Raw genomic sequence first — 24,709 nt, 5'->3', positions numbered from 1 at the left:
CCTACCTTCTCTACCTACCTTCTCTGCCTTTCCACCATAATTCATTAACAGCCATCTCAATCACCCACCAACGATAAACCTACTTTACATGGTCAATCATTCAATCCTTCAATAATGGCACACTTTTCGGGTGTAGGTGCCTTTTTCATCATAGTTCTGATCGTCGCTGTCATCGGAGGGGTGGCTTGGATTGTTTACACACATTTGCGCGCACGACGATTAGGCTTACCACAACCATCCTTATCATCTTACAACCCATTCAAAGGCGGATCCGATCGATATGGAGGATCGGGGTCGGGGCAAGGTGGAGTGGTCGGATGGGTGAAGGATAAAGTTAATGGATTGAAGAATCGCAATAATCGATCAGCCGGAGGAGCGTATGAGGAACCTTTGAGCAGCAACGTACGCGGTCGTGCAGCAAATCGAGGTTTCGGTCCACTGGACCCTGATGATGCTTGGGATGCCCGAGTCGGAACAGAAGCTGATGCATATGGACCTGGAGGATATTTCGAGGAACAAGAGCTCGGCTTACATGGTGGTCATTCGGGAGCTGCGGGAACGTCGGGTACGGGCCCTGGATTCTCAAGTCCTCCTCGTGGCAGAAGCTTGAGTCGCGAACCGGAACCATACGTTGGAGGATCAAAAGCTGGGCTCGATAGACGTTATGATGAGGAGATGGGAATACAATCAGCGAACAATCCTTTCGACGATCCATCCGAATTGAGGGGTGTTAGTCCAAGACCAATGGACACAAAAAATAAGGCGCATGATGATAATCATTCGGAGAGAAGGTCAATGTTTAGAGAGAACATGTAAGATGGTAACGGATGGAGGTTATGATTTCTGAATGGCGAGACGGTATAATGGGTGAATGGATTTTGCGATACTCCAGGGCAGGCTGTATTTATATGGAGCGAGAGAACTTTACGAATGCACATCCTATTTCAAATTCTGCCTACGATTTCTTCTACACTATTGAGCAATGAAGATCTGAGACCAGAGAACCGGAAAACATTCTTGGGTGCTTTGACTGTACTGAAGCTGTGTATAATCCTGGCATTTTTAGATTAGGTATTGTTAGGTCCGTTCTCAATGAATGAAAGACCTCATGGACTAATATACATATACCTTTTTTGAACCTTCGTTGGCAGACACATTTCCTGCCCCCCATTTTGAACGGGCCGCGGTGCTGTATCATCACATCTAAGTCAGTGGAAGCCACTAACAACTCCAGCCAAGCCTGTCTCTTGTCTTCTTTGTGCCGCGCGGGTTATCGACAAAGGAAATATGGAATCTTCCCTGACTTGATCCCACCAGTTCCTGCTCCAAGAGCTTCCCACGTGCTGATAAGATAGCTTCCGAACAACCCCTCTAACCCCACTTTGGAGCTCATTTGTCCAACTCTGAACCCCTTACATTACATCCAAGTAGCGTCTCCTTTTGAATATTATTTACCTTAACTTACTCTTTTTAACTCCTAATCAAACATCGATTCTACATTCTTTTAGCAGATCTCCAAGATGGCCGCAGTCAACCTCCAAGAAATCCACGATCTCTTGATCGACATTGCTCATGAAGCAGGTCGTATGATCATGTCCGCAACCCCTTCATACTTGAGCTCTGGGACCAAGATGAACAGTAAGTAAATAACAATTATACCCTTTCATCACTTATCAATTGCTTCTGCATCATCGTCTCTAACCTCTCCCTTTACAGCCGCCGACCTGGTAACCGAAACCGACAAAGCAGTCGAAGCAATGGTCTCCACCCGCCTTACCGCCGCCTACCCAACCTATTCCTTCATTGGCGAAGAGACATTCGTCAAAGGAGAAACTAAACTCACTTCCGCCCCAACCTTCATCTGCGATCCCATTGATGGCACAACAAACTTCGTCCATGCATACCCCGCATTCTGTATCTCTCTTGGCTTCGTCGTCGACAAAGTTCCCAGTGTCGGAGTTGTGTATAATCCCTTCACTGGCGACCTATTCACAGGAATCAAAGGTCACGGTTCATTCGTAACTCGTAAAGATGGGGAGAAGTTCAGCCTGCCGCTCAAAAAAGAGCCCGAACCGTTGAAAGATTTGAGTACCTGTCTCGTAACCGCAGAATGGGGCTCAGATCGCTCAGGGCACAATTTCGATCTCAAATGCGACGTCTTCAAAAAGTTATCTGCCGCAAAAGAAGATGGAGGCGCGATGGTACATTCACTGCGGGGGTTGGGGAGCGCAGCTTTAAATCTGGTACATGTGGCTAGTGGACAACAAGATGTTTTTTGGGAGGGAGGTTGTTGGGCTTGGGATGTTGCGGCTGGGTGGTGTATTTTGGTTGAAGCGGGAGGCATTATGGTTGGTGGTAATCCTGGGGAATGGAATTGTGAGGTTGATGGGAGGAAATATATGGCGATCAGAGGAGCGCCTAGTGGGCAAAGGGATATTGTGGAGGAGATGTGGGGGGTGATTGGGGATAGAAAGATGAATTATGAGAGTTAGGGGAAGGAACTGAGAGCTGATATGATACCTGGACGCATACCTGGATGAGAATTCACATCCAAAAACTTATGATTAGACGAAATAAAAAGTATCCTTTTTTCAACCTCTTAGACATCTCAATCTGGGATGGCTCATACACAGCGCAGCGTCTTCCTGCTAGTGCAGATTGAAACGGAACATATTTCTATTGCTCTTGCAAATCTTTCATTTCACTAAGATCTATCATTTTACTTTGAATAAGTGGTAGCATATACTCCTTAAGATATCCAGTCTATCTACATCCCTATCCCCTCGCCTAAACTCTTGCAGAAATATTGAATCAAGACAGGTTTTATCTTCAAGATGACTCACAGAAACCGAGAAGATTTTCTACTCACGTCAGTGCCCCTTCTTGTTTCTGATCAAACCCCCTTTTCGCTTCCAAAGAAGAAGAACTTTTCACGTCATCACTCACGGTTTTCACAAACATGTTTTCATATTGTGATTGTAATTGTATTGTATGCACTCTGAACCAATCTCGAGAAAAGTGAATTCTTATTTTGCTTGCGTCTAAAAGTAGGTAGGTATGATAAGGACTGTCTGAATTTCAAATCCCAAGATGGAGTGGAGAAAGGGATTTCTCTTTTTCTTTTTTCTTTTCTTTTTTCTGAAATGAATTGAAATGAACTGCAATGAGAAAAGGACTGTATACGATAGTTGCGATAGTAGCGGGAAACAGAAATCAAAAATAATTCAAATGGGTTGGGAACATTTCCTTCTCTTCATGTGTGTAGAGAGATGGGTAGATGGGTGGATATGCGAAGCTGCACCTTCTTTCTATCCTGTCTCTCTCTCTCTCTCCCTCCCTCTCTCTCTCTCTCTTCGGTCTTTTTGTGTCGTTTTGTTAGGCCGGGAGGTATGCGCAATTGGGGTGTGGAACTTTTACCAGGAGGAAGAGGAATATTCGCTGTTGCCTTTGTTCCATCCGTAGTTGTTGTTGTTGTCGTCGTGCTTGTTGTCGTCGTGCTTGTTGTCGTTGTGCTTGTCGTTATTGCGTTTTCCACTACCGTGCTTGTAATCGTCATGTCCATCATTGTCATGTTTTCCGCTGCCGTGTTTGCCATTGTCGTGCTTGTCGTTATCATGCTTCCCGCTGCCATATTTGTCGTTGTTGTATTTGTCATTGTCGTATTTGTCGTTGTCGTATTTGTCGTTGTCGCGTTTTCCACTACCGTGCTTGTGATCGTCATGTCCATCGTTGTCATGCTTTCCGCCACCGTGTCTGTCATTGTCGTGCTTGTCGTTATCATGCTTCCCGCTACCATGCTTGCCGTTATCACGTTTTCCACTACCGTGCTTGTGGTCGTCATGTCCATCATTGTCATGCTTTCCGCCACCGTGTTTGTCATTGTCGTGCCTGTCATCATCATGTTTGTTGCCTTTGCCATGCTTGTCATCTCTGCCGCCTCTTCTGTGAATGGAGCCTCCACCATATCCATGGTTGTCGTTCTTGTCATCTCCATATGAGCTGGAAAGTCCACCATATCCATGAGAATTGCCGTAATCGTCGTTCTTGCCACCGTTGTTATAGTCTCCGCCATAACCTTTGTTGTCTCCACCAGAGCCCTTATTCCATCCATAATTGTCGTGCTTGTCATCTCTGTATGAGTGAGATACTCCGCCATAACCTTTGTTGCCTCCATTGTTATCATGATTTCCGTTATTGCCACGGTCGTTGTCATGGCCATGATTTCCATTGTTGCCATGATCGCCATAGTTATCGTTCTTGTCACCCTTGTTTCCGCCATTGTGCGAGACGGAGTGGTCATCGCCAGGAACTAGATTTGTTAGTCAGATGTCAATTCCAAGGAGAGAATGGATGGAACAAACCGGGCATGGCGGAGGCACTGAGGCCGAGAGATAGAATGATGATATTAATGAGTTGCATCTCGGCGATGATGTTTGTAAATGCGTTGAAGGCAGAGAAGTGTTTGTTTGATGTTGCTGAAGTCAAGTGAAATGTATGTTTGTTCAAGCTCGAAGATTGTAGTGTGATGATGAAAGCTGTTGATTGAAGATGATGAGAAGAAAAAAGATGAAGATTGGCTCGATATAAGTACTGACCCATCTATCAATAGACCAAGCCTTTCCAGCCAGCTTACGGACTGACGATTGACTTAGAACTCAGCTGCTGCTTCTCCCATAGTAACATGTCCGATCCACATCATCTTCTTCGAACTCTGCCTTCAACTTTCTCAGCCAACAAACGTAAGTTGTTGGTCAAACTTCAGCCGGGCTTAAGGACTGACAACTTACAAGGCGAATCAAATTTGCATTGCCGGGATGGATTCGCCAAGTCATGTTATTGAGTTCCATCTTGATGTAAATTATCACCGAGTCTTCCCGCCGGCGAGAATAATCTCCAAAGCTGTCCGTCCATATTTAGATGATACATATTACATCAGTTTCCATAATTCATCATCCGCGATAAAATCTCCGTGTCTCTGCACACATGATGCTGTGAGGCTCGTTCGTTCGCTCGGAACTCCTATGATTTTACGTAATGTGCGTTTGTTAATCATGAATCTTCATCTCCTGCAGAACCAAAATAAATTATAAGATCTTCATTACTAGTTGGTACTACATACCATGTCTCTCGGACATACGCTAATGCATTGATGTCGACATCGCCAGTCTGGAAATAGATGGATCAATTCTTGCTTGTGTGAAGATTAAGAAAGAGGCTTTTGAGTCGTTGACGCCTTACCTTGCGGAATTACGTGATAGTTGGGGGGATGGCGTGTATTCGAATAGTCATCCCGTGTCGCTGCCGCTGCCGCTGCCGCGGAATATCTACATACACACGTACACGCCTCATGCATGCATATCTGGAGATTTGGCCAAGGGGAATGTTATGCATTTGTCACGGTTTGCTAAGATTGGAAATGTGGATGAGATGTGCAGTGGGAATTGATCGGTGAGTTGGATGGCTTACTTGTATGTTGTGTGACTAAGTCATGGCTGGATACGATTGATCAGCATACATAAGCAGGAGGATGTGGATGTGGATATGTATGCAGGGAACTGAATTGAACTCGAGATCTATCCGCGTCTTGGCGCTTGTTTGATGTTTTCTGGGGAAAGGGTTGGGGTGTGAGACAGATTGACAGATTGATTGATGGATGGATTGGCATAGTTAGTAAGACGTTAATCATGAGTGAAGTGGAAATGAGGCATTATTTTCGTATGTATGTATCTATGTATGGAAAATAGCTAATTAGCTGATCCTCATCTTCATCATCATTACGCAATAATTGTAAAATATATTTGTACATGTATGTGTATGTATATGTAATCCCCGAGCCAAGAATCGATATGAGAAAACCGAAATTATGAATTCGGTACTGTTTGGTTCTGAGAAGTCAGAGGAGGATCGTGCGGGGAACATGTATAGATGTACCGGTACCGGTATCCTTGTCTATTTGTTTGGTGGCTCGGTAGTTGTGTGACGGGACGGGATGGTTGAGGCGGTTGGGATGAGGTACTAGGTGTATGAGTGCCGAATTCTGGGGAAGGAGGGAGGAGATATAAGGGTAGGGGGCTTAGGGAGGGATTTTGGTTGGGTTTGCTGGTTGGTTGTTTGGCGGGAAATGTTGGACTTTTGGGCTGGTGCTGAGATCTTATTTGAATGTATCTTTAGGTGTGTTTTTTTCTTTCGTTTCTTTAAGGAACGGGAAGAGAAAAAGTTTCGTGGTAGTTTGTTGGTTACAAGCAAGGTGTATTGTTTTAAGATGGGGTTGAAGCTTGCAGAGCTTGGAATGGAGATTGAATAGTGATGGGTTATGAGTGCTTGCTACTTAGACGATCTCAGATGGCTCTGAGAATGGGTTTCACTTGGGCTTCGGATCAAATGACTGTGATGGAAGATGGAATGGATATCATTTTTCGATCTTTAAACTCTCTCCTGACTTGAATACTAGGTGGTGTTGAGTCTATTAAGTTTAGCACCTAGATTGAGTGGTTATATAAATTGTGCACTACTATCCCACGGTATTCTTCTTTCTGAGAATCCTGAGGAATGTGGAGAGGGTATTGACCAGGAGGAGAACATATCATGTGTAGGTATACCCTGAGTCGAAGTGACGAACGGATAGGTATAACCTGTCGAAAAGGAGTCTTAGCGGAGGTAGATAAACAAACGTTCTACGATTGAAAGTTACATTTCTACGAGATCTCAATCGTACGATATAGTGGGAGAACAGGAGGATGTGTTAAGAGCTGTTGGATGTGCTATTGAGATGCTGATTGCTACTGAGGGATTAAGTGAATGGGGGGTTAATTGGAGGATTTGCTTGTATTTCACTTCTGGTGATTCTGTTGAGTAGAAATTATACACATCTTCTTTTACGTTTTCAATTTTCACAAATGATGGATGGGGTCAACTGTGACGAGGATGCTCGTGAGGATATCTGATTGATATTAAGATTGCTCCTTGGACTAGGATGGTCTAATAGCGACTATTTGAATAGTATTTGAGAATGTATTTGAACTACCTATATAATTTATGAATATAAACACAAGTACGAAAGTTGGCTTTTGACTTGGTTGTAAATTACACCTTTGTAGTATGATGTATATATGTATCTCTGGGGGGTAATAATAGTATCTAGAAAACTGAAAGATATGAGCATAATATCGCACAATGGTGTCTGCTGATATTAGTGAGGTCTTTACTGCTTGTTATTCTGTATTCATGAAGTGATTGGCTCGAAATGAATAGGAGGAAGAGAGCTTTACTAAGCGACAATACATTTCATATGTAATAGCTAGCAGGGCTAACTCATCTGAGCCAGTTATCTGGTTTTGTTAATACTTTGTATGATTTACCTTAGAATTGAAGAGATATTGTGGTTCATGCTAGACTAGGTAATACAACTACATGCGCAACGATGAATAGAGCATCGAGAATTTCCAGGTAGGTATTTAAAGAAGCCGCCACAACATCGATATCCGACGCTTTAGCAGCTGTGTCTGAGTTTGTAAATAGTTCGAAAGGCTATCCAATCCTCGACAGTCCAATGCCATGATTCAGTAATGTGATGTAAGAATGACATGCGATGCGATTCAATTCAAAGACCAGAAATATCCACCACATTCAGAGAAACTAATCTTTCTACATATCCAACTACGCAAGAAGGTTTATTTGCTGGTACTGCTATTTCTATACCCAGATAAAAATAGCTAGGTATGCATTTTCTTACGTCACTATTAGTATTGGTGTATCTGTTGTTGCGAGACAAGGTGTGTGTAACCCACCAAGTAAGCAGAGAAGAGGACTGAGGAGAAACATTTTGAAACTGTGTTACGTGGATATGCCGGCTATGTTGAGTAGGTGAAATATTAATAATAGGTTGTGAGAGAATGATGGGTGACAGGAAATGGGAAAAATAGAATTGGGTGTGTTTCGTAGTGTAATTGATGATTTGTGTAGGATTCCATCGCGGTATTAGGAGAGAATGTATTTTTATCTTGAGGGGGGAGGTGACGATGTAGAGGAATTAAAACTTTCTGGTTGGATTTAGATGATTTATACCATGATTCTTCTTCTTTGATGTTTCGGGACCAGATATTCCACTAAATCCCATCTAATCCAGCATAAAGCACTTCTAAATCTCAACATCTCAATATCAATACACCTACTAAATCCCTCCGGGTAAGACACACCAGGTAGACAATTAAGAATCTATCCCGCACTCCTGGGATTGGATGGGAATTTCCCGGGAAATTTCCTGGGTGTCTTTTTGTTGCAGATCTCCATGTCTCTCCCTATTGGTGTAGCATTATGTAAATGGGTGACACGAACACGGATTTGGCGATTGTACAGGATAGGGTAGGAGTGTTGAAATAGAGATGGCAGCTTGGCGAGGGAGGGAGAGGGGGTACGGTTAAGTCGTTTGTTCTACATGTTATTATATTTTATAGTAATCAAATATATATCGTCCCCCGGGCCTGTAGATAGATATGAGGGTTTTGCTGATGTAAGTCTCGTTAATTTTCGGATCCCATATCGTTGGCCTCCTCGGAAGAAATCTGGAGTTTCGAGAAGAAGTTATTGGGAGATTGGGAGACGATAGAGATTGTCTTGAATATGACGCATTACAATGCCTTGGCTTTTGCTTCTGTTACGAGATGTGGTATTATTCTCTACCAGAGGGATATTCGTGATATACTGTTTACCCATACGTTTCTTTGCACATCTTGGTCGGCTGGTTTTGAAGGGTTCTTAGGCGAAAGCCCAAATGAAGATAACGCGAAGTATTGTGTGAGAGCTGGAACTAATTTTTGCAACCAAACTCAATTAGATACCAAGTCTTCTCTTTTTGAAGTAATCTTTAATGACTACTAATTATTTGTCTTAACAAATGTATGCTATGTACTTCCGTCTACGACTGTTAGGCTTCGATACGTTCTGTTCAACTCTTTCCCCGTGATTCCTCTTCAATACGCTATCAAACTGTACGTAACTTTCATATCAATCTCGAACTACACAATTTATGTAAAGACCTTTCCTTTGGTCTGGCGGGGACTACGCTGATTTGAGATAAAGATCTCTCCATCCTGTAATTCGATTGAATACCATTGCCTCTCCATGAAAACTATCAAGTATGAAAGTATGTAGAGTTTAATGATGATGTTTCCACGGATCTTCTTTCAATGGCACCTTTTTCCAGGCAAATTCCGGAATAAATCTCTCTTGATTCCAATCACGAGTGTGTTTCAAACACATTACCAGCTCTGGCGGGTTCCAACTTGTGTAACTGCCTCTTTGAGTAAGACGAAAACAGGTTTTCGCAATTTGTTGTAGAACAGATGACATTCTCCACAGAGGTACATCATACAAACTTGTGTGTCCGTTTATTTTCGAGAGAACTATTTCCATCTTTCCATCCCCATCTTCATTTTCCAAAACACAGATGAGAGTTTCCAACCCTCGAAATGCAGGTAGACGATAAGCCACCTTTACCTCAAACTCCCGAAGGCTCTTGACGGATATCGCCAGTGTTTTGATTCTTTCTAATTGGCCTGGCTTCATTGCTTTTTTAAGCGCCAACAACATTCTTGGTATGTTACCTTCGAGGTCGGAGTAGCGCTCAATAGTTTCTGACATTGGGGGGTTGAGGAAAACAACCTCATGTGTAAAATTGATAACGGCATCCCTACTCCATGCTTTAATCCTCAAGTGACGATTATTTTTCAATATCAAAGTTTCGTATCCCATAACAGATAGGAGTTCCTTTCTACTTTCTCGATTTACATGAAAGACAGCATGCGCAGGGTGTTTCGTGGGAAAGATTGAATCTTCCGACATGTTCAGCTCTATGACACGCCCATGTTCAGGAGCACATAGACGCCAGATCTTTTGCCGCAACTCGGGCGGCAGTCTTGGGAATGGAGTGAAAGTTTTGGGACACAGTGGAAATGATGATGAAGGATAAACGGTAAGAGATGTAGATGGATAGGATCTCGACGACGGAGTCTGAGCACCTTCGATTGTTTCGGTGTCGAATTGGTCATTGAAAATCAATGGACAATTAGAGAAATCGTCGGCGTAACCTCTTTGCTTTCGGTGCGAGTGTACTGAGATTCATTAGCCCCTTTCATTGAGATTTGTCCCAAAACCCACCCATTCTCACAAACATTTCAAGCTCTTCCGCTAACAAATCAGCATCGGTATTATCGATTCTAAGGCATTTGTAGATTTCCTGAAATGCGGAGTGTACGCTCTCTTGATACAGCAGATACTGGGGATCCTGAATACAATCCATTCTTCCTAAGATATGAAAATGCTGTGTTGTACTCCGTAAGATTGAATGATACAAAAGCGATCTGCTATCATAATTATAACTCCTAACTCTTTTTGAATTTCGGAAAAGTCCCAATCTAAATTCACTACTAGTATTTTGATCCTTCCCTTTTCGTAATTTGCAAGTCTTCCAGTCTGCAATGTCTCACCTGCCATTCCTGTTCAAGACCTGAACGATCTTAAAAGTTCAAAAGGCTTTGAAGATTCGATTAATGAACATCGCTTCAATCCCGAGCTTAATGAAACTAGAAACACGATATATCATAATAAAAGGGAGGAGAACAAGAGAAGTCAGCGGCTAAATATGATGAGCACTGAGTAGAATTTCCAAATCTCAACTCGAGTATAGAACTTTGAACTATCAATATGTAGCACATAATTAGGAGAATTCATATTGAATCATTACTCAGGATTGTCAAGCTTTTGACTGGGCAATGCTAGGTCAAATCCAAAATTTGATGCTGGGTTCTTTGTGGTCATCACAATATTTCGTCAGATGACAAATCGATTTCGTCAGATGACAAATCGATCATCGCAGTGCAGTCAGTGTCAATCATTCTGAAGAAGTGGACCATTTTTGCTTTGAAGATATAAAAATACGGACGACGACGACGTAAGCACCGAGTCAGCATGCATTTCCATTTTCATTTCAAACGGACAATAATTCATATCATCATGAGAGCGGGTTAAGAAGGTGTCTGATCCCGTGTCAAATATGACATCATTACTTTAAACTGGGCATGTTCGTATTCATGTATTCTCATCGCACCTCAACTCACAACAAACGAACTTTCTCTTCTTCTCTTTATAATCTCAATTGTGTGCAAATACTTGAAGCCTCAACTCTAGCACAAATAGAAAAATAAATCACAATCGCAATGGGTTTATTCGCCGCAATACTCGGTCTCATTGGCACTGGTCAAATTGCCTTTACAGGATACAATCTCTACCTGTCCTCAATTGCAATCCCAAAGCTCCTCTCATACGAAGACAAAGCTGTAAAGGCTGCAAAATATTCAAATATCGCCGAGGAGCAATTGTTCAAGACGCGTACCACACAAGCTGCTAGCGCTGGAGCTGTAAGTCTTCATCTCTCACCCTCTTACACCCATGTACCCCTCATTTCAACAACTGACTCTCCCTGATAGCTCCTCCTAAGCTTTCTAACCGCCACTCCTTTTCTTCTCTCTCGCTACAGCAGTAGCACGATCTTTGCCCTCTCGGCAGTCAATCTCGCGGTTTTACTCGTCACAAGAGAATATGTAGGAGATTTCTGGAAGGGCAAAGCAAAAATGCCAATTCCAGGTACCGGAGATTTCAACGATGCAATTGGGTTGACGAATGAGATTAGAGCAAACCAAGTGTTTTTGGCAATAAGTTGGGTGGCTTATGGGGTTGTGGGTTTGTTAGCATAGATGGGACAATGGGGAAAGCTGATGGAATATTGAATGGGATAGGATGGGGTAGGGTCAAAAGGAGTTTGTATGGTTGCATATATATGGACGGTGGATGGCATATCCTGAAAGGTTCGATCATCATTTTTTTGGGATGCAATTCATTATTGCATATGGAACATGGGAATAGAAGTATAAAGTTCTATGATAATGGTTTCCTTAAGGACTTCAAGGTTGGAGCGCACAAACTCTTACGTTGATATGGAAGTGTTCAATATTTCTCTGTTACTCTAAATGATGGACTTTTATTTACCTGCATGAAATACTTCACTAAAATCAAGGGCGTGAGCAAGGTCTCATCTTGATGGTATCATCACGGCCGCAGCTGGTAGAAGTAGTCCTTGGAGGTCTAGACCTATTCTGCACAGGTATATCCGCACTAGTCTCTAAGAGTGTCTCTGAGCAAAGGAAGATGAGTTGTCATTACGACGTACCATAGAAAGAAAGGCTGGGTGTGTTGCAGAGCAGGAATATATCGCTCAAGGGTTCTCGTCTGTTGCAACATTTTCACTTGGTACGAGTTTTGCTTCACAGAAGAGTCAGGAATAGAAGTATCTACAGGCTAATAGCGTGATAACGTGTCAACTACTCCAATAAAATACGGCTACGACTACTTGCTTTCCTTAAACTACCTCCACATCAAGTACACAAGTCTACTACAAAATCCAACTACTCCCCCTGCCTCTTTAAAGCTCTCTCTACTCCGACAAAAACCCCGTAAGCTTCAAAATACTCTCATTCCCAGTCGACCAGCTCAACTCCTTCACTTTCTCCAATCCCTCCAACTCCCCCTCATGTTTCCTCTTGATAAAACTCCAACTATCGGGACCCACTGGCAACCTCAATCCCATCTTTCCCTTTCTCTCCAACTCCGTCGCTTCGAGGAGGATCTGTGCAACTCTGTCCGGGTCCGCCATGTAATCCCCAAAAGAAGGATTATCCAAAAACGCTTCCAGTTGACGCGTACCGAAAGAAGGATCCGCGTAAACTGGATGTGCGGGAATCTTGACAAGGGACGAGGTACCGTAGTTAGTTCTCACTCCACCCGGTTCGATAATTAGAAAACGTATATTCCAGAATTTGGGGATTTCGTGGTAGAGAGACTCAGTGAAGCCTTCGAGTGCGAATTTACTGGTTCTGGTTAGATATTTGTTATGCATAGATCTTGTGTGGACAAAAATCATACCTAGCATGATAATAAGCCTGACCTGCAAAAGCCGTCACACCACCCATCGTACTAATCTGCATGATCAATCCACCTTTCTCTCCATTCACCTCTCTGAAAATTCTGACAGCTTCATTGGTTAAACGGACTGCGCCCCAGAAATTTGTTTCAAGTATTTTGCGAGCGGTGTCGTCGGGGATGAATTCTGTATCGCCCAAGACGCCATAGCCGGCATTATTGACGAGGATATCGATGTGTTTGAAAGTGGAAAGACCGCTAGCTAGAGCTTCAGTAATGGATGATTGCGAAGTTACGTCGAGGGCGAGGGCGAGAATTCGTGGAGATCTAGGGAGATAGGAGAGGGATGAAGGATTGCGGGCTGTGGCTATGATGGAATGGGTTGTTGTGTTGAAGATTTCTACCGCGAGAGATTTTCCAATGCCGGATGAACAGCCGGTGACTTTGGGGGTTGTTAGCTGGGAATTGGAGAGGGTTGGAGAGAGGAAAACTTACTGAACCATACAGTATCAGCGGGTAGGTTGGAGTCGATCTTGATGGTGGAAGACATTATTCTGTAAACTTTAAAGAGCTAATTTGGCTCGTCTAATGTGATACTAGTAAAGGGGATGAAATGGGATTATGATGAGAATGATATTGAATGAAGCGGTGTTACTGTGAAATAAAAAGTTCTTTCTTCAGTAGATCCTCAGCCTTTTATATACTTTTCTTCCACATACCTCACCTCCCTATCAATTAAGTGAGTTATCTTCCAAAACTTTCCGCACTTGCAGTCACATACACTACTCAATACGTGACGAAACATCGCAAAGTGCGGCCGCGTGCGGGCGGGAGTCCGCCCGCACACGAGTGCGCGTCCTGAGAACAGCCAATCAATTATGGAGATGAAATATGTAGGTGGATGACACTCATGCAATGTCAGCACCGCTTCGAAATATCCGCCGTAGGGGTCGGCGGTATCTCCGCTTGCTCTATTTGGTTTAATATTTCCGATTTTGCGAAAAAGGTTGGGATCCCTGTTGAGAAGCTGATGGATGATCTTTGGGGATGATACGGCACTATCCATTATTTTATCAGGGGATATCGGAGGCAATTTCCTTCTAGGGAAAATCAAGGGGGTATATTTTGAAATGTTCGAATCAAAAGAGGCTATTCGGTCGAGAATATTCTATGCAACTTGCTGACTGCAATGCGAATTCTGGGCTTGCAACTTTACATATCGGAATCAGTTGCTCCTCGTCCACATCATAATCATAGGGACGTCATGGTGGATAGAGATAAATGGATATCTATCTGTAATATCTATTCAATCGAAATGACCCATCAAGCTATTTCTATCCAAGAAAAACACCATGGGCGAGAGATAGCAGATTAAGCTTCCCATCACATGGATGAAGGCACAAGGAGATTGCATACGAACACTTCATGTGCTTCTATTGGACAGACTTCGTAAAGCGTGTACACATATAATATATGTAAGGGTCTAAAGTTTATATTTTATTCTGACTGCCTCCTTCGTTCGAAGGGGGATTCCTATACGAATGCCCATTCCACCCTACGTACGAATCTACGCACGAATTGTACCTTTTCAAGAAGTGGGATGTAACGTGATTGAGTATCGCGCATACCAGTAGTTTTTCTTCTCGAAAATTGATGGTAGAAGAACTACGATTCTGTGCTTGGGTTTCTGATCCCCTTTCCTTACAAAGATTCGATGTCACCCGTGCTATAAATATTTGCTTGTATTCGAAAGCGTGAAGTGACCATGGAAATTTCTCTATAGGAGCATGACAATACCCATAGACCTGAAATGTAAACCCCATTATATTTGAAACTCAAAGACCACTCAATTATACCAAGCTGATATGGCTATCATAACATAGATTGAAAGTAGCAATACACCTTGTAAGCTACACCTGATTAGCAAGGTCTAAACAAAAGTCCAAATGTACTCACTAATTACTCTTTCCTCCTGCAATAAGAAAATTAAACAGCAATACAGCCATGAACAGCGAAGCCACCTGGAACCCATCGAACAATAAACCCATATCATCTATCCCCCAAATCCACGCAATAATCACAATCAGAGGCGTGATTAGTAGTGAAGTCTGAAGAGATTTACCGGCCGATGCCATGATACTCAAGTCTAATTTATCCATCCGTGCACAAGTGATGGGCATGAAATCATTATTGAGAAAGGGAAGAAGTATTAAACCAACGAAACTGGGTGAGGCGTGATGTGCTGTCAGACCATCGATACTGTCGACGGCGAAAGTAGTGTTAAAGGCGAGAACCACTGTTCCGATAATGAGGGTGATGACACCCACCGACATAGAGAGATGAGGCTCTATATCTTCGCCGGTGGGATAAACGGCTGATGGAGGAGAAAACTGGCTGCTATCAATCGTGTCCTCTGTGACGCCTTTGACAGTCGATTTTGGCGCCCTTTTGATGTACTTCAATCAAAGTCAGCACATATTAAGCCTGTGAGAAATCTGGAATTACCAAGCCAGCTTCTGGATTGAAGACATATGAATGTGTTTTTAGTTGAAAGAATAGATAGACACCATATACAAACAGAAGGACAATCGAAGTCCCCCTGGATTGCGCAGAAATACTCTCCGGGGTCGAATTGGCAAAAACATGAGATGCTGTTGGGATGATCAAGCTAGCCACAGATAATGTCAAGAAATTAGCGACATAACTTGCAGAGCTGACATTGAAAGACTGCTCTAGTCGATCAATGCCACCTGCGAAATAACTTGCACCCATGATCAATAACACTCCACTCAGAATTCCCCCAATGAGTGAAGTTTTCAAAATCTCAACTTGTCGAGTCTTGAGAAGAAGAACCGAGGTTACCAGCTGTACGATGTTTCCAAAAGTCATGTAGATCAATCCTCCCACTGTATTTCCAAAACGTAACATCACCTCATCCATGGCCATATCGACAATAGAAGCACTTGGGAAGATAGCAATGAAGTTTAGTATGAAATTGACAATGGGTGGTAGATTAGTATAATTTGAAGCGAACCCTGCCGGTACAAATGGGAGGAGAAGCGATAACCATGATGAGCAGAAAATTGCAACTATTTGTTTGATCAAATTTCCATATGGTGATGTGCGTCTTCTAGCACATTCGTTTGCTTTTTCAATTTCACAATTTGTTTTGTCTTCGGGGATAGAAGAGGGGCGTGGAAAACGATGCCGGGGATGCTCTCTGAGGATAGAGCCCGTGGCCTCCTCAATACCTAAGTTTCCAGCGGACAATGGACGCATAGGCTTTTCATCCAAGGTTGTTGTGGCGAATAGAGACTCAATACCAGGGCTAAGCTTAACGATATCGGTATCCGAAAGTGTATGAACCGGTTCCAGACGTGGAGGTAAAGCATGCGTATTACTTTCTGCTCTTCCCGATTCCTCATCCCTCTTTCCAGGACAATTCATATCGTAGCCACCTTCAGCCCATCTTCTACCTCGCAGGAAAGGATTCCAGCTAGGAGTATGATCGCGCTCGGTTGCAATTCTCGCGCTTCGAGCTTGGAGACGAACGTTATCTGCATGAAGATATTATTGAAATGTAATACTTTCTTAAAATTCCATAACTCACTCATTTTGCTTGATAGATAATAGCATTTTCCTAAAATTTCATAAGAATGTCAAGTTGAACACATTTCTGTTATACGGCATTTATACATGTAAGACACACCCTCACGCGCTGCACAAATGTGGCGCTGTCTTAGTTATGGAAGCGTGCCACCCGTCATTATTATTTTTTATATGATTTTTGTTTGATATGAATCATAGATGTTTCTCGTTGCAAAGAGCTTGTTTCCCGTGAAATGTGCAAGAGATAGTAGGTGGGAAGCTTCCAGGAATTTAGAGGTCCAGGCTCTCTTGTAAAGCAGAGCCGCTGTGGGGAAACCCCACTAAACCACTGTACCCCAGAGCCACAAGCTCTCGCCAATGATATTTTGAGAGATCAATCTCAAACTCCTTGATTCCTGAATTATTGACGGGGCACGCAGCGCTGACCAAATGTTCGAATTTCTATGCATTTAGTTAAGTTTGATTTCGACTTTCTTCGATCTACATCGCTTATTTTTGGGGGACTATCCGTGCCCATTGTATAAGCAACGATATATCCTCGATGGACATGTGTAGTGGTGTTTGAACATTACAATCATATATTCGCAACCCGAGCGACGACATGTGCCTCCTTTGTGGAAGGTTATCACTATTGTATAACATGGGAGCTGACTACGGGTTCAATACGATTCCATATTGTCTGCATAGTCTTCCTTTCTATAGTGGTTTCTAGCATTTGACATCATCTCAAATCTTGAATCAATACGGCTCAAATCATATTAGAATTTTCGGCATTGCTGTGTCAATGATAATCAAACAATGAATCTCCGCTATATCATTCGCCCTCTCCGGAAATGAAATGCTTCTCTCGCTTTGAGTTATCAAAACTACAATTTCGCCATCTTACGCTCTTTTTCCTTCTTAATCTGTTCTTTAAAAACTCTCCTCAAGATCTTCCCACTCGCACTTTTCGGAATACTCTCCACCCATCTCACTCCCCCCCTTAATCTCTTATAATCCGCCACTTTACCCCCTAGCCACTTCTCAACCTCTCTCCCTTCTCTTTCTCCATACACTTTCCCATTTTCCTTTCTCACGCTCCCCTTCCCAACCAAAAATCCAACCGGAACTTCCGTTTCCCGTTCTTTATCAAAAACTCCGACAACACAACAATCTTCCACCCACTCATGTTCGACTAACACCCCTTCCAACTCCGCTGGCGCAACCTGATATCCTTTGTACTTGATCAACTCTTTGACACGATCTGTTATATACATATTTCCGTTTGCATCTTGAAATCCTACATCCCCCGTTTTGAAGAACGGATATTTTGATTTCAGTGAGGGAGAAGAAGTAACCAAAGCCGCAGAGGTAGCATCTGGATTATTATGATAACCCAAAAACACATTGGGGCCCGAAATCCAAATTTCTCCCTCTTTACCCACAGGCACTTCAGTGTTCGACGCAGACATGAATTTGACAATTTGATTTGCCAAAGGTGGTCCCACCGACCCGAGACCATTATCGTATTCGCGCTTTTTCACAGCGTTAGCAAACTTTGATTGTTCGTGTCAAAACCTCATCGTACCTGTATATGAGTCACCGGACTCGTCTCACTTAACCCATACGCTTGCCGTACTCCAACTCCCAGTCTCGCTTTCACCATGTGAATCAACTCTCTACTCAACGGTGCAGCACCCGCTACAATACCTCTCAAGCTACTAATCTCATAGTCTTCCACCACTGGACTTTTCGCTAGATGTAAAACTATCGGTGGTGCAACGTATGTGTATGTGATTTTGAATTCTTGAATCAAAGAAAGGAAGGTGGGAAGAGAGAAAGATTTCATGACTATGGTAGGGATTCCGAGATAGCAGGGAAGATGGACGAGACATTGAAGGCCTGTGACTGTTAGACTAGCCGAGCAATATGCTCATTGCGTGTAACGAATGACAGAAACGAAATGGGAGAGAAGAGAAGTACCATACCATACGCGTGAAAAAACGGCAAAACACTCAAAATTCGATCACGATCCCATCTCATCAACTTGCCCTCCCTTGAAGCTACTTGCATCAAATTCGCCACCACATTCCTGTGAGTCAACATAACCCCCTTTGGCAATCCCGTCGTTCCAGAACTATACACCAAATACGCCAAATCATTCTCTGGATCTACTTCCACCCTTCCCCCACCCCTCTCCTCACCCTCCATAAAGATATCCCGAATCCCTCTTTCCCCCTCAGGAACCTCACCACCTTGCACCAATATCTCAATATACCTCTCAGTTTCCTTCCCAATATCATCCACGCATTCTCTCACCCTCCTCACCAAATCCCCCGTCGTGACAATGATTTTCGCCCCACAATCTCTCAAATGATGCGTCAATTCCCGTCTCGTATATACCGGATTCGCAGGACTGACTATCCCACCTATATAATGCGTTCCCCACATAGTAATAGGAGTATCGATATTGTTTTCTGAAAAAAGAGCTAGGACATCGCCTTTCTTGAAGGAGTAATGGTTGCGGAGACCAAGGCCAAAGGAGATGGTTTGGGATTTGATGGAGTGGTATGTGTGTGAGGAGATGGAAGAGGTGTAGAGGACTAAATAGTATCAGTTTTCTCTTTAATTTTGAGATTCTGGAAGAGGAAGAGAATAAGAGAGGGAATACCTTGATCATCCGGAAATGGTTTATCCTCCCGTTCAAACAATGTACTCCAGAGATCCATCTCTGGAATTTTGATCTCTTCATAGAAATCCGACATCTTCTCTTCTCTCCGAAGTATATTCGACTTTTCCCTAACCCTATGATGGAATTCCGACCAATAATCTGGATAACAACCTCGTCGAGAGGAGTGAAGATGTAGAATCGACGCAAACTAGAGAATTTTCTCTACAATGTCTTCCCTACTCTAAGCAGCCTGAGCTCTCCAGTTGAAGAGAATTCCTAGAATGGTGAGTCCTCTCCCAGAACTATCCCCCTCCTATCCGAACTTTCAGACTCCTCCTTTAATATCTCTCGATGTCAATATCAAGATCAAGATATCACCAAATCCTCACTCCATTCAACCCCTTGCCAATTCCCAACCATCAAATCCAAACCAACTAGCTTCCTAAAAATATCTCAATACTCCAACATGCAATATCTCAATATCTCAATCTCTATTCCAACAATGTCAAAATCCTCAAAATCCTTACTCAAAACACGAACCCGTACTTCCAAAAAAAATAAAAAAAATCCAATCCCCCAAAGTTCCCACCCCTCAACCTATATACGAAAACTCCTCACTATCCCTCAGCAATCCATCCATACCACCCCCTACCATCCCCCTACCCACCACAAACCCACAACCCACAACCCACAAGCCCAAGCCCATTCCCAAGAATGACAAATACAACCTACCAAACCCCAAGCCCCAAGCCCCAACCCCACACACGCTATGTACACTCGTACAGTATCAACCCCGAGCCCCGCTACCCCGGACCCGGACCAAAGGCTGCCGGGATACTAGGGATTCTCACTCGCCTCTCGGTGCTTACAAACTATTATGATAATGTAAATAAGTAGGAACCCTGAGCCTGAGGAACATGCGGGGTGGGGTGTAGCCATATTCTCCTCAAGCTAGTCGCCTATCGTAGATAATTGTTAGATACCTAGGTAGTCAATTCCGCATCTCCGGATTTACTTCGCACTTCATGTCTTGAAGCTGGGTGATAGGTAGCTACACCCAGTAGCTAAATGCAGGAGCTCAATCTCGATAATTCCTCTTTCTTCTCAATTCTTTATACTCTCCTTTCATCCACATCAACGAACCCAGGAGAAAGACCCACCACCCTCTTCATCATCACATCAAGAACCACACTGTAGTATAATTGATATATAAAATTCCTAATATCGTAATTAAAAAGACAAAAAAACCATTGGGTATATATACTCCTTTTCATCGCGGCCATACACATTCGTCATCCATATCATCCATCACTCCCAAAATCATGGGACACCATAAAATAAATCCATAATAAAAATCCCTCACAGTCTCAAGACTCAAATAACCCTCCAAATAACCTTTCCTTATAATCCAGCCAACGAAAAATCCTAAGAGGTCAACAGCCTAAAAACACTAATTCCACCCATTAGTTGATCCAGCCGGTACCAATGTATTAAAGTTCTTTCATCCTCTCCTAAGCGCCAATGCTCAGTCCCTGAATTTTGAACGAGATGAGGTGATTCAAATCACATAACCTTCAAAATAATCGTACATATGTGTCGCGAAAGTGTAATTTTGCCACAAAAATTCGTCGCGATGAGAAAATAAAAGATGGAAGCTTTAAAAATCATGAAGCTTCACTCGAAAACAGCTTCCAGGCCGAGAGCTGGAGACTTCATTGATTGAGGCCACAGTATCGGTGGCATGGCTACGAATTGCACGCCATCTGCATTAGTGAGCTTCTTTCGTTCCACCTCTTCGACTAAGTACCATCTCCGTGTGAGTCGTGATTTTCTTTCTATGAACAGTGTCATTATTCCTTCTTCTTCTCTGCTATGCATCTCCTCTAGAGCCTCTAACTCTTGATTCTGCTTGACCATTAGATTTTTAAGTTCATCGTCTTGTCGAATGATTAAGTTTTCCATTTGTTTCGCTTGCTTGTCCCGCATAACGTTAATCCTGCTCTGATGTAAACGACCCAAGTCGTCCCGAATGTTGTATTGCTGCCCAAGCTCTCTAAGATCTTTCTCGGTAACAATTCTTTGTACATCATAACCACCAGAACTTCTACCAAGTCCATTGCAGTAAGCTTCCATATGCTTCAAACGAATTTGCACGCTTCTTTCGCTTTGCTTTAAAGTGGCTCTCAGCTCCATCTCAGCAGCGACTTGCCGATCTTCTAGATGCGTTGAGGTCCTTTGATGGCGTTCTTTCATTTTTGTTGAGAGCTCACCGTAGCGATCCAAAATATCAATTTTGGCTCGACCGTGCCGCGTCCACATGATCCACTTCATTTTTCTCTCAAAGGCGCAAAATCGGTCTCTTTCATTAATTTGACAAGCCCGAAGGGCGTTCAATGTGGCATTCTTTCTGGTCCGTTCTTCGGCCGCTGCACGTTCCTGCGCTTCTAACTTCACTGCTTCTTCCCTAGCTAATTTTGCCTTTTCCTCTTCTGCAATTCGCTGCTCTTCTTCGAGACGTCGACGTTCGAGCATTTCCTCGCCATTACAGTAATTTGGGCAGCCAACCGAAGGATCCCAGACAGCCCCGCAAATGTAACAAAATTGGGCTTTACACCGGCAAGTGATATGACTGCAACCTTGAGATAGTTCTACCAGAGTTCTACATTTGTAACAGCGACGCCATCCTGCATTCTTCGCCATTCTCAATACAGCTTCTAATTCGTAATCTTCAGGACAATCTTGGCCACTCGGGTGTGCCGCACGTTTGCATATCGAACAAGCTTTATCTCCACAAGTTCGACAAACCACCTCAAACGGCTGCTTGGGATCGATTTTGCCGAGTGTCGGAATAAATTCACCACAAGAGGTATTTGGACAGAAAATCCTGGCTTCCCATGGCGTACTGAATTGTACAACGCTTTTCATGAATAAACTCTGTTCTTCTTTATCCAGGACCGATTTGATTGTGTTTCCTGGTATGGCTTGGCTGCAACATCTGGGTGGCATCTTCGATTCTTCTTTGCAGCCTTGCATGGCCAGAACTCGAAGACATTTTTCGCAATAATTGTGAGCACACGGAAGTGTATGCAACGTGCTAGAATTCTTGAACTCTTCCCGACAACAGATGCAAGAGCTAAATAATTAGCATTTTTCTTTGAGCTTTTTGTCTTTGAGAAAATATACTCACATTACTTGTTCCCCAGATGTTTTGGGCTTACGGCGGAAGCGGGTTTTGATTCCATTCTTGATGCTGATATAAGAGCGCTTCGAGGACACCGAAAAGAGGGATGGCGCTGATTCCGGGGCACTGACAGGTATCGGCGGAGGTATTAGGATTTTATTCTGAGTATCGATTTGCTTTACAAATTTCTCGTAATCGTGAAATGATAAACTTCTCCTTGCCGTAGGTCTTCTCCATGGTTGTGGTAATGATGAAATGTCCAATTGTTCATGCGATGATCTCGACGTTAATCCTGTAGAATCGCTTTCTTGAGATAAGGACGAGTCGGTATGTGTGTGATGCGATTGATTGAAAGGGGATTCGCATGGAGGACTATCGATTCTTTCGTCTGCGGAAGGATCCGGTAACGAAATTCCCAAATTTTCTGCCTCTTTGTTCAATCTTTCGTCATATTGTATCTCCGTCTGTATTAGCCCGTCCAACTGTAACACTTCGCGGAAATAATCATCATCATTATATTCGATAGGCTGTGCAGCCTCGTATTGCATGTCAAGATGAGATCTGGCGCGCAACGCTGATAACATTGTCGAAAAGCCTTCTCTTTCAACGCGAAGGCAGTTTCTGATTCTGCGGTCGACACTCATACATATCTAAGGTTGAATCGATAGATTGAGATATGGTACGACTGATATAAAACCGGGTGGCCAGTGGGGTTGGGTTTGGGCGATAGACAGCAAGGGTCAATCAATGATATGATGGACCAAGCAAGGCGGGAAAAGCCAATTTGACTTAAGAGATATTCGGAGAATTATTTGCAAGGAATAAAGTAGTAAGGGCCTTAGAAATTGCGAGGGAATATAACGGTAGTAGTGTTTGATAACACAAATCTTTTCTTCCTCTCTAATGCAGTTAGCAACAACAAGCAAACATGTAGAGATTGTGTTTAAATCTCCCAAAGTTAGACGATGGACCAAACGATTTATTAGGGGTGGTAGTATGGGAAGAAAAACGATGAAAGTTCGGCTTCCAAGATTTAACGATGAAGGGGTAGATACATGCATGCTAATTTGTCAACGCCGCCAATCGCCCGACTGCAGGAATAAGAATTGCTACTGGGGCAAGACCATGAATCGCACATGTTTATTGGCAGGCGCCTCTCTCCTGTCCGGAAGGAACACACCTAGACGATCCATTAATGACACTATCTTGACTACCAAACGATTAGATGTGAGGGCAACACTGTGTTGCTATGAAAATAGTTCCTATACTACACTTTCCTAGTCACATTGCGCTACATCACACTGCCTTTTCTTATTCCTTCTAGACGAACTAGCTACTGGATAGGCACAGCAAAGAAAAACTCTATCTGAAGGAAAGCATCCGATGTTAGATCCGTTTTCACTGTGCAATCAGTCAGTATAGATTTGTGTGTCAACTCCCTCATAGCAGTTTCAATAATCATTCCTGATGATTTCAGTGTTCTCCTCATATCAAACCCAGATACACAACTCTCCTTCCCCCTTTGGGTTGGCGTATTAGACGGCTATCATATCAGATGAGCTCTGAAGTATGGACGATCTAGTTCAACCAACCACTTCATCCAGGAACAACACACACCTGATTCGTTCACCGCATTAGCACTTCCAACTATTAGTGTTCGGACTTTACAGTAATCTGCAAACCCTCTCCATACCAGCCTCCAGCTAATTCTAACCGGAGGATTTGTCGCGAATGTATGGTGATATCAGCCATTCCTGAGTCACTGATCATCCATCTAAAGACACTATAGCGGGTATTGTGATGAACCGACATACTATATAAACTATCTACGATGTGCAACACTAGCCAACGAAAATTCTCCGATCGATCGGGATATATAGAGTATTATAGACCCCTCCGTAGAACACACGTCCCCGTAACTACTTAAAGTTCATGCTCATCCCCAATTCCAAATTCATGGGAGTTGAAGGATGCCTTGTTTTATAAGTAACATGTCTATCCATCCACCATCCACCATCCATCACTTACAGTACCGGCAATTTATCCCCAGCAATGTTGTCTACCACTTTGCCAATGCTGTGAGTAGGGTCTTTCTCTATTGTTTCAGGAATAATTCAGATGGGTGTCAAACAATAGCACGATCATTGAGCGTTCAGACCGAGGTGCACAGCAATCGAAAATTAGAGGGGCTTTATGATATACATTAGAGAGGCGTTTCTGGTCAGCATGGCGCAAACATGTAGCCTCTAACAATTGCATAGCATGACACTATTCGCTACACTCAGCATTGTCACAAG

At 43.2% G+C, this 24,709-nt stretch overlaps 9 protein-coding genes across 9 annotated transcripts; 3 read left to right on the top strand and 6 right to left on the bottom strand.

Moving 5' to 3' along the window:
• Positions 1-114: 114 nt before the first annotated feature.
• On the top strand, positions 115-816 carry Bfra_007024 (uncharacterized protein; the record flags this gene model as incomplete). Its single annotated transcript, XM_037337396.1, has 1 exon — positions 115-816. One exon carries the CDS (start codon positions 115-117, stop codon positions 814-816), a length of 702 nt encoding a protein of 233 aa, XP_037186776.1.
• Positions 817-1,520: 704 nt separating this feature from the next.
• Bfra_007023 (putative inositol monophosphatase protein) lies at positions 1,521-2,492 on the top strand (the record flags this gene model as incomplete). The annotated part of the gene is made up of 2 exons (XM_037337395.1): positions 1,521-1,638; positions 1,717-2,492. The coding sequence occupies 2 exons, from the start codon at positions 1,521-1,523 to the stop codon at positions 2,490-2,492; spliced, it is 894 nt and encodes a 297-aa protein (XP_037186775.1).
• Positions 2,493-3,413: 921 nt separating this feature from the next.
• On the bottom strand, positions 3,414-4,419 carry Bfra_007022 (uncharacterized protein; the record flags this gene model as incomplete). The annotated part of the gene is made up of 2 exons (XM_037337394.1): positions 3,414-4,309; positions 4,362-4,419. 2 exons carry the CDS (start codon positions 4,417-4,419, stop codon positions 3,414-3,416), a joined length of 954 nt encoding a protein of 317 aa, XP_037186774.1.
• A 4,734-nt stretch (positions 4,420-9,153) lies between these two features.
• Bfra_007021 (uncharacterized protein) lies at positions 9,154-10,297 on the bottom strand (the record flags this gene model as incomplete). The annotated part of the gene is made up of 2 exons (XM_037337393.1): positions 9,154-10,109; positions 10,156-10,297. 2 exons carry the CDS (start codon positions 10,295-10,297, stop codon positions 9,154-9,156), a joined length of 1,098 nt encoding a protein of 365 aa, XP_037186773.1.
• An 893-nt stretch (positions 10,298-11,190) lies between these two features.
• On the top strand, positions 11,191-11,750 carry Bfra_007020 (uncharacterized protein; the record flags this gene model as incomplete). Its single annotated transcript, XM_037337392.1, has 2 exons — positions 11,191-11,414; positions 11,484-11,750. The coding sequence occupies exons 1-2, from the start codon at positions 11,214-11,216 to the stop codon at positions 11,748-11,750; spliced, it is 468 nt and encodes a 155-aa protein (XP_037186772.1). The 5' UTR covers positions 11,191-11,213.
• A 737-nt stretch (positions 11,751-12,487) lies between these two features.
• Bfra_007019 (putative retinol dehydrogenase 8 protein) lies at positions 12,488-13,522 on the bottom strand (the record flags this gene model as incomplete). The annotated part of the gene is made up of 3 exons (XM_037337391.1): positions 12,488-12,926; positions 12,976-13,414; positions 13,468-13,522. 3 exons carry the CDS (start codon positions 13,520-13,522, stop codon positions 12,488-12,490), a joined length of 933 nt encoding a protein of 310 aa, XP_037186771.1.
• A 1,405-nt stretch (positions 13,523-14,927) lies between these two features.
• Positions 14,928-16,586, bottom strand: Bfra_007018sb (putative phenylacetyl- ligase protein; the record flags this gene model as incomplete). Its single annotated transcript, XM_037337390.1, has 3 exons — positions 14,928-15,428; positions 15,478-16,529; positions 16,583-16,586. 3 exons carry the CDS (start codon positions 16,584-16,586, stop codon positions 14,928-14,930), a joined length of 1,557 nt encoding a protein of 518 aa, XP_037186770.1.
• An 861-nt stretch (positions 16,587-17,447) lies between these two features.
• Bfra_007018sa (putative phenylacetyl- ligase protein) lies at positions 17,448-19,325 on the bottom strand (the record flags this gene model as incomplete). Its single annotated transcript, XM_037337389.1, has 4 exons — positions 17,448-18,095; positions 18,149-18,462; positions 18,549-19,163; positions 19,232-19,325. The coding sequence occupies 4 exons, from the start codon at positions 19,323-19,325 to the stop codon at positions 17,448-17,450; spliced, it is 1,671 nt and encodes a 556-aa protein (XP_037186769.1).
• Positions 19,326-20,905: 1,580 nt separating this feature from the next.
• Bfra_007017 (putative ibr domain-containing protein) lies at positions 20,906-22,996 on the bottom strand (the record flags this gene model as incomplete). The annotated part of the gene is made up of 2 exons (XM_037337388.1): positions 20,906-22,364; positions 22,419-22,996. 2 exons carry the CDS (start codon positions 22,994-22,996, stop codon positions 20,906-20,908), a joined length of 2,037 nt encoding a protein of 678 aa, XP_037186768.1.
• Positions 22,997-24,709: the final 1,713 nt, after the last annotated feature.

The sequence above is a fragment of the Botrytis fragariae genome (assembly GCF_013461495.1).
Source record: "Botrytis fragariae strain BVB16 chromosome Unknown tig00000795, whole genome shotgun sequence".
In the NCBI taxonomy this organism is placed as follows: Eukaryota; Fungi; Ascomycota; class Leotiomycetes; order Helotiales; family Sclerotiniaceae; genus Botrytis; species Botrytis fragariae.
Note: the sequence above shows the minus strand (reverse complement) of the source record. Positions and strands in the feature narration are given on the sequence as shown.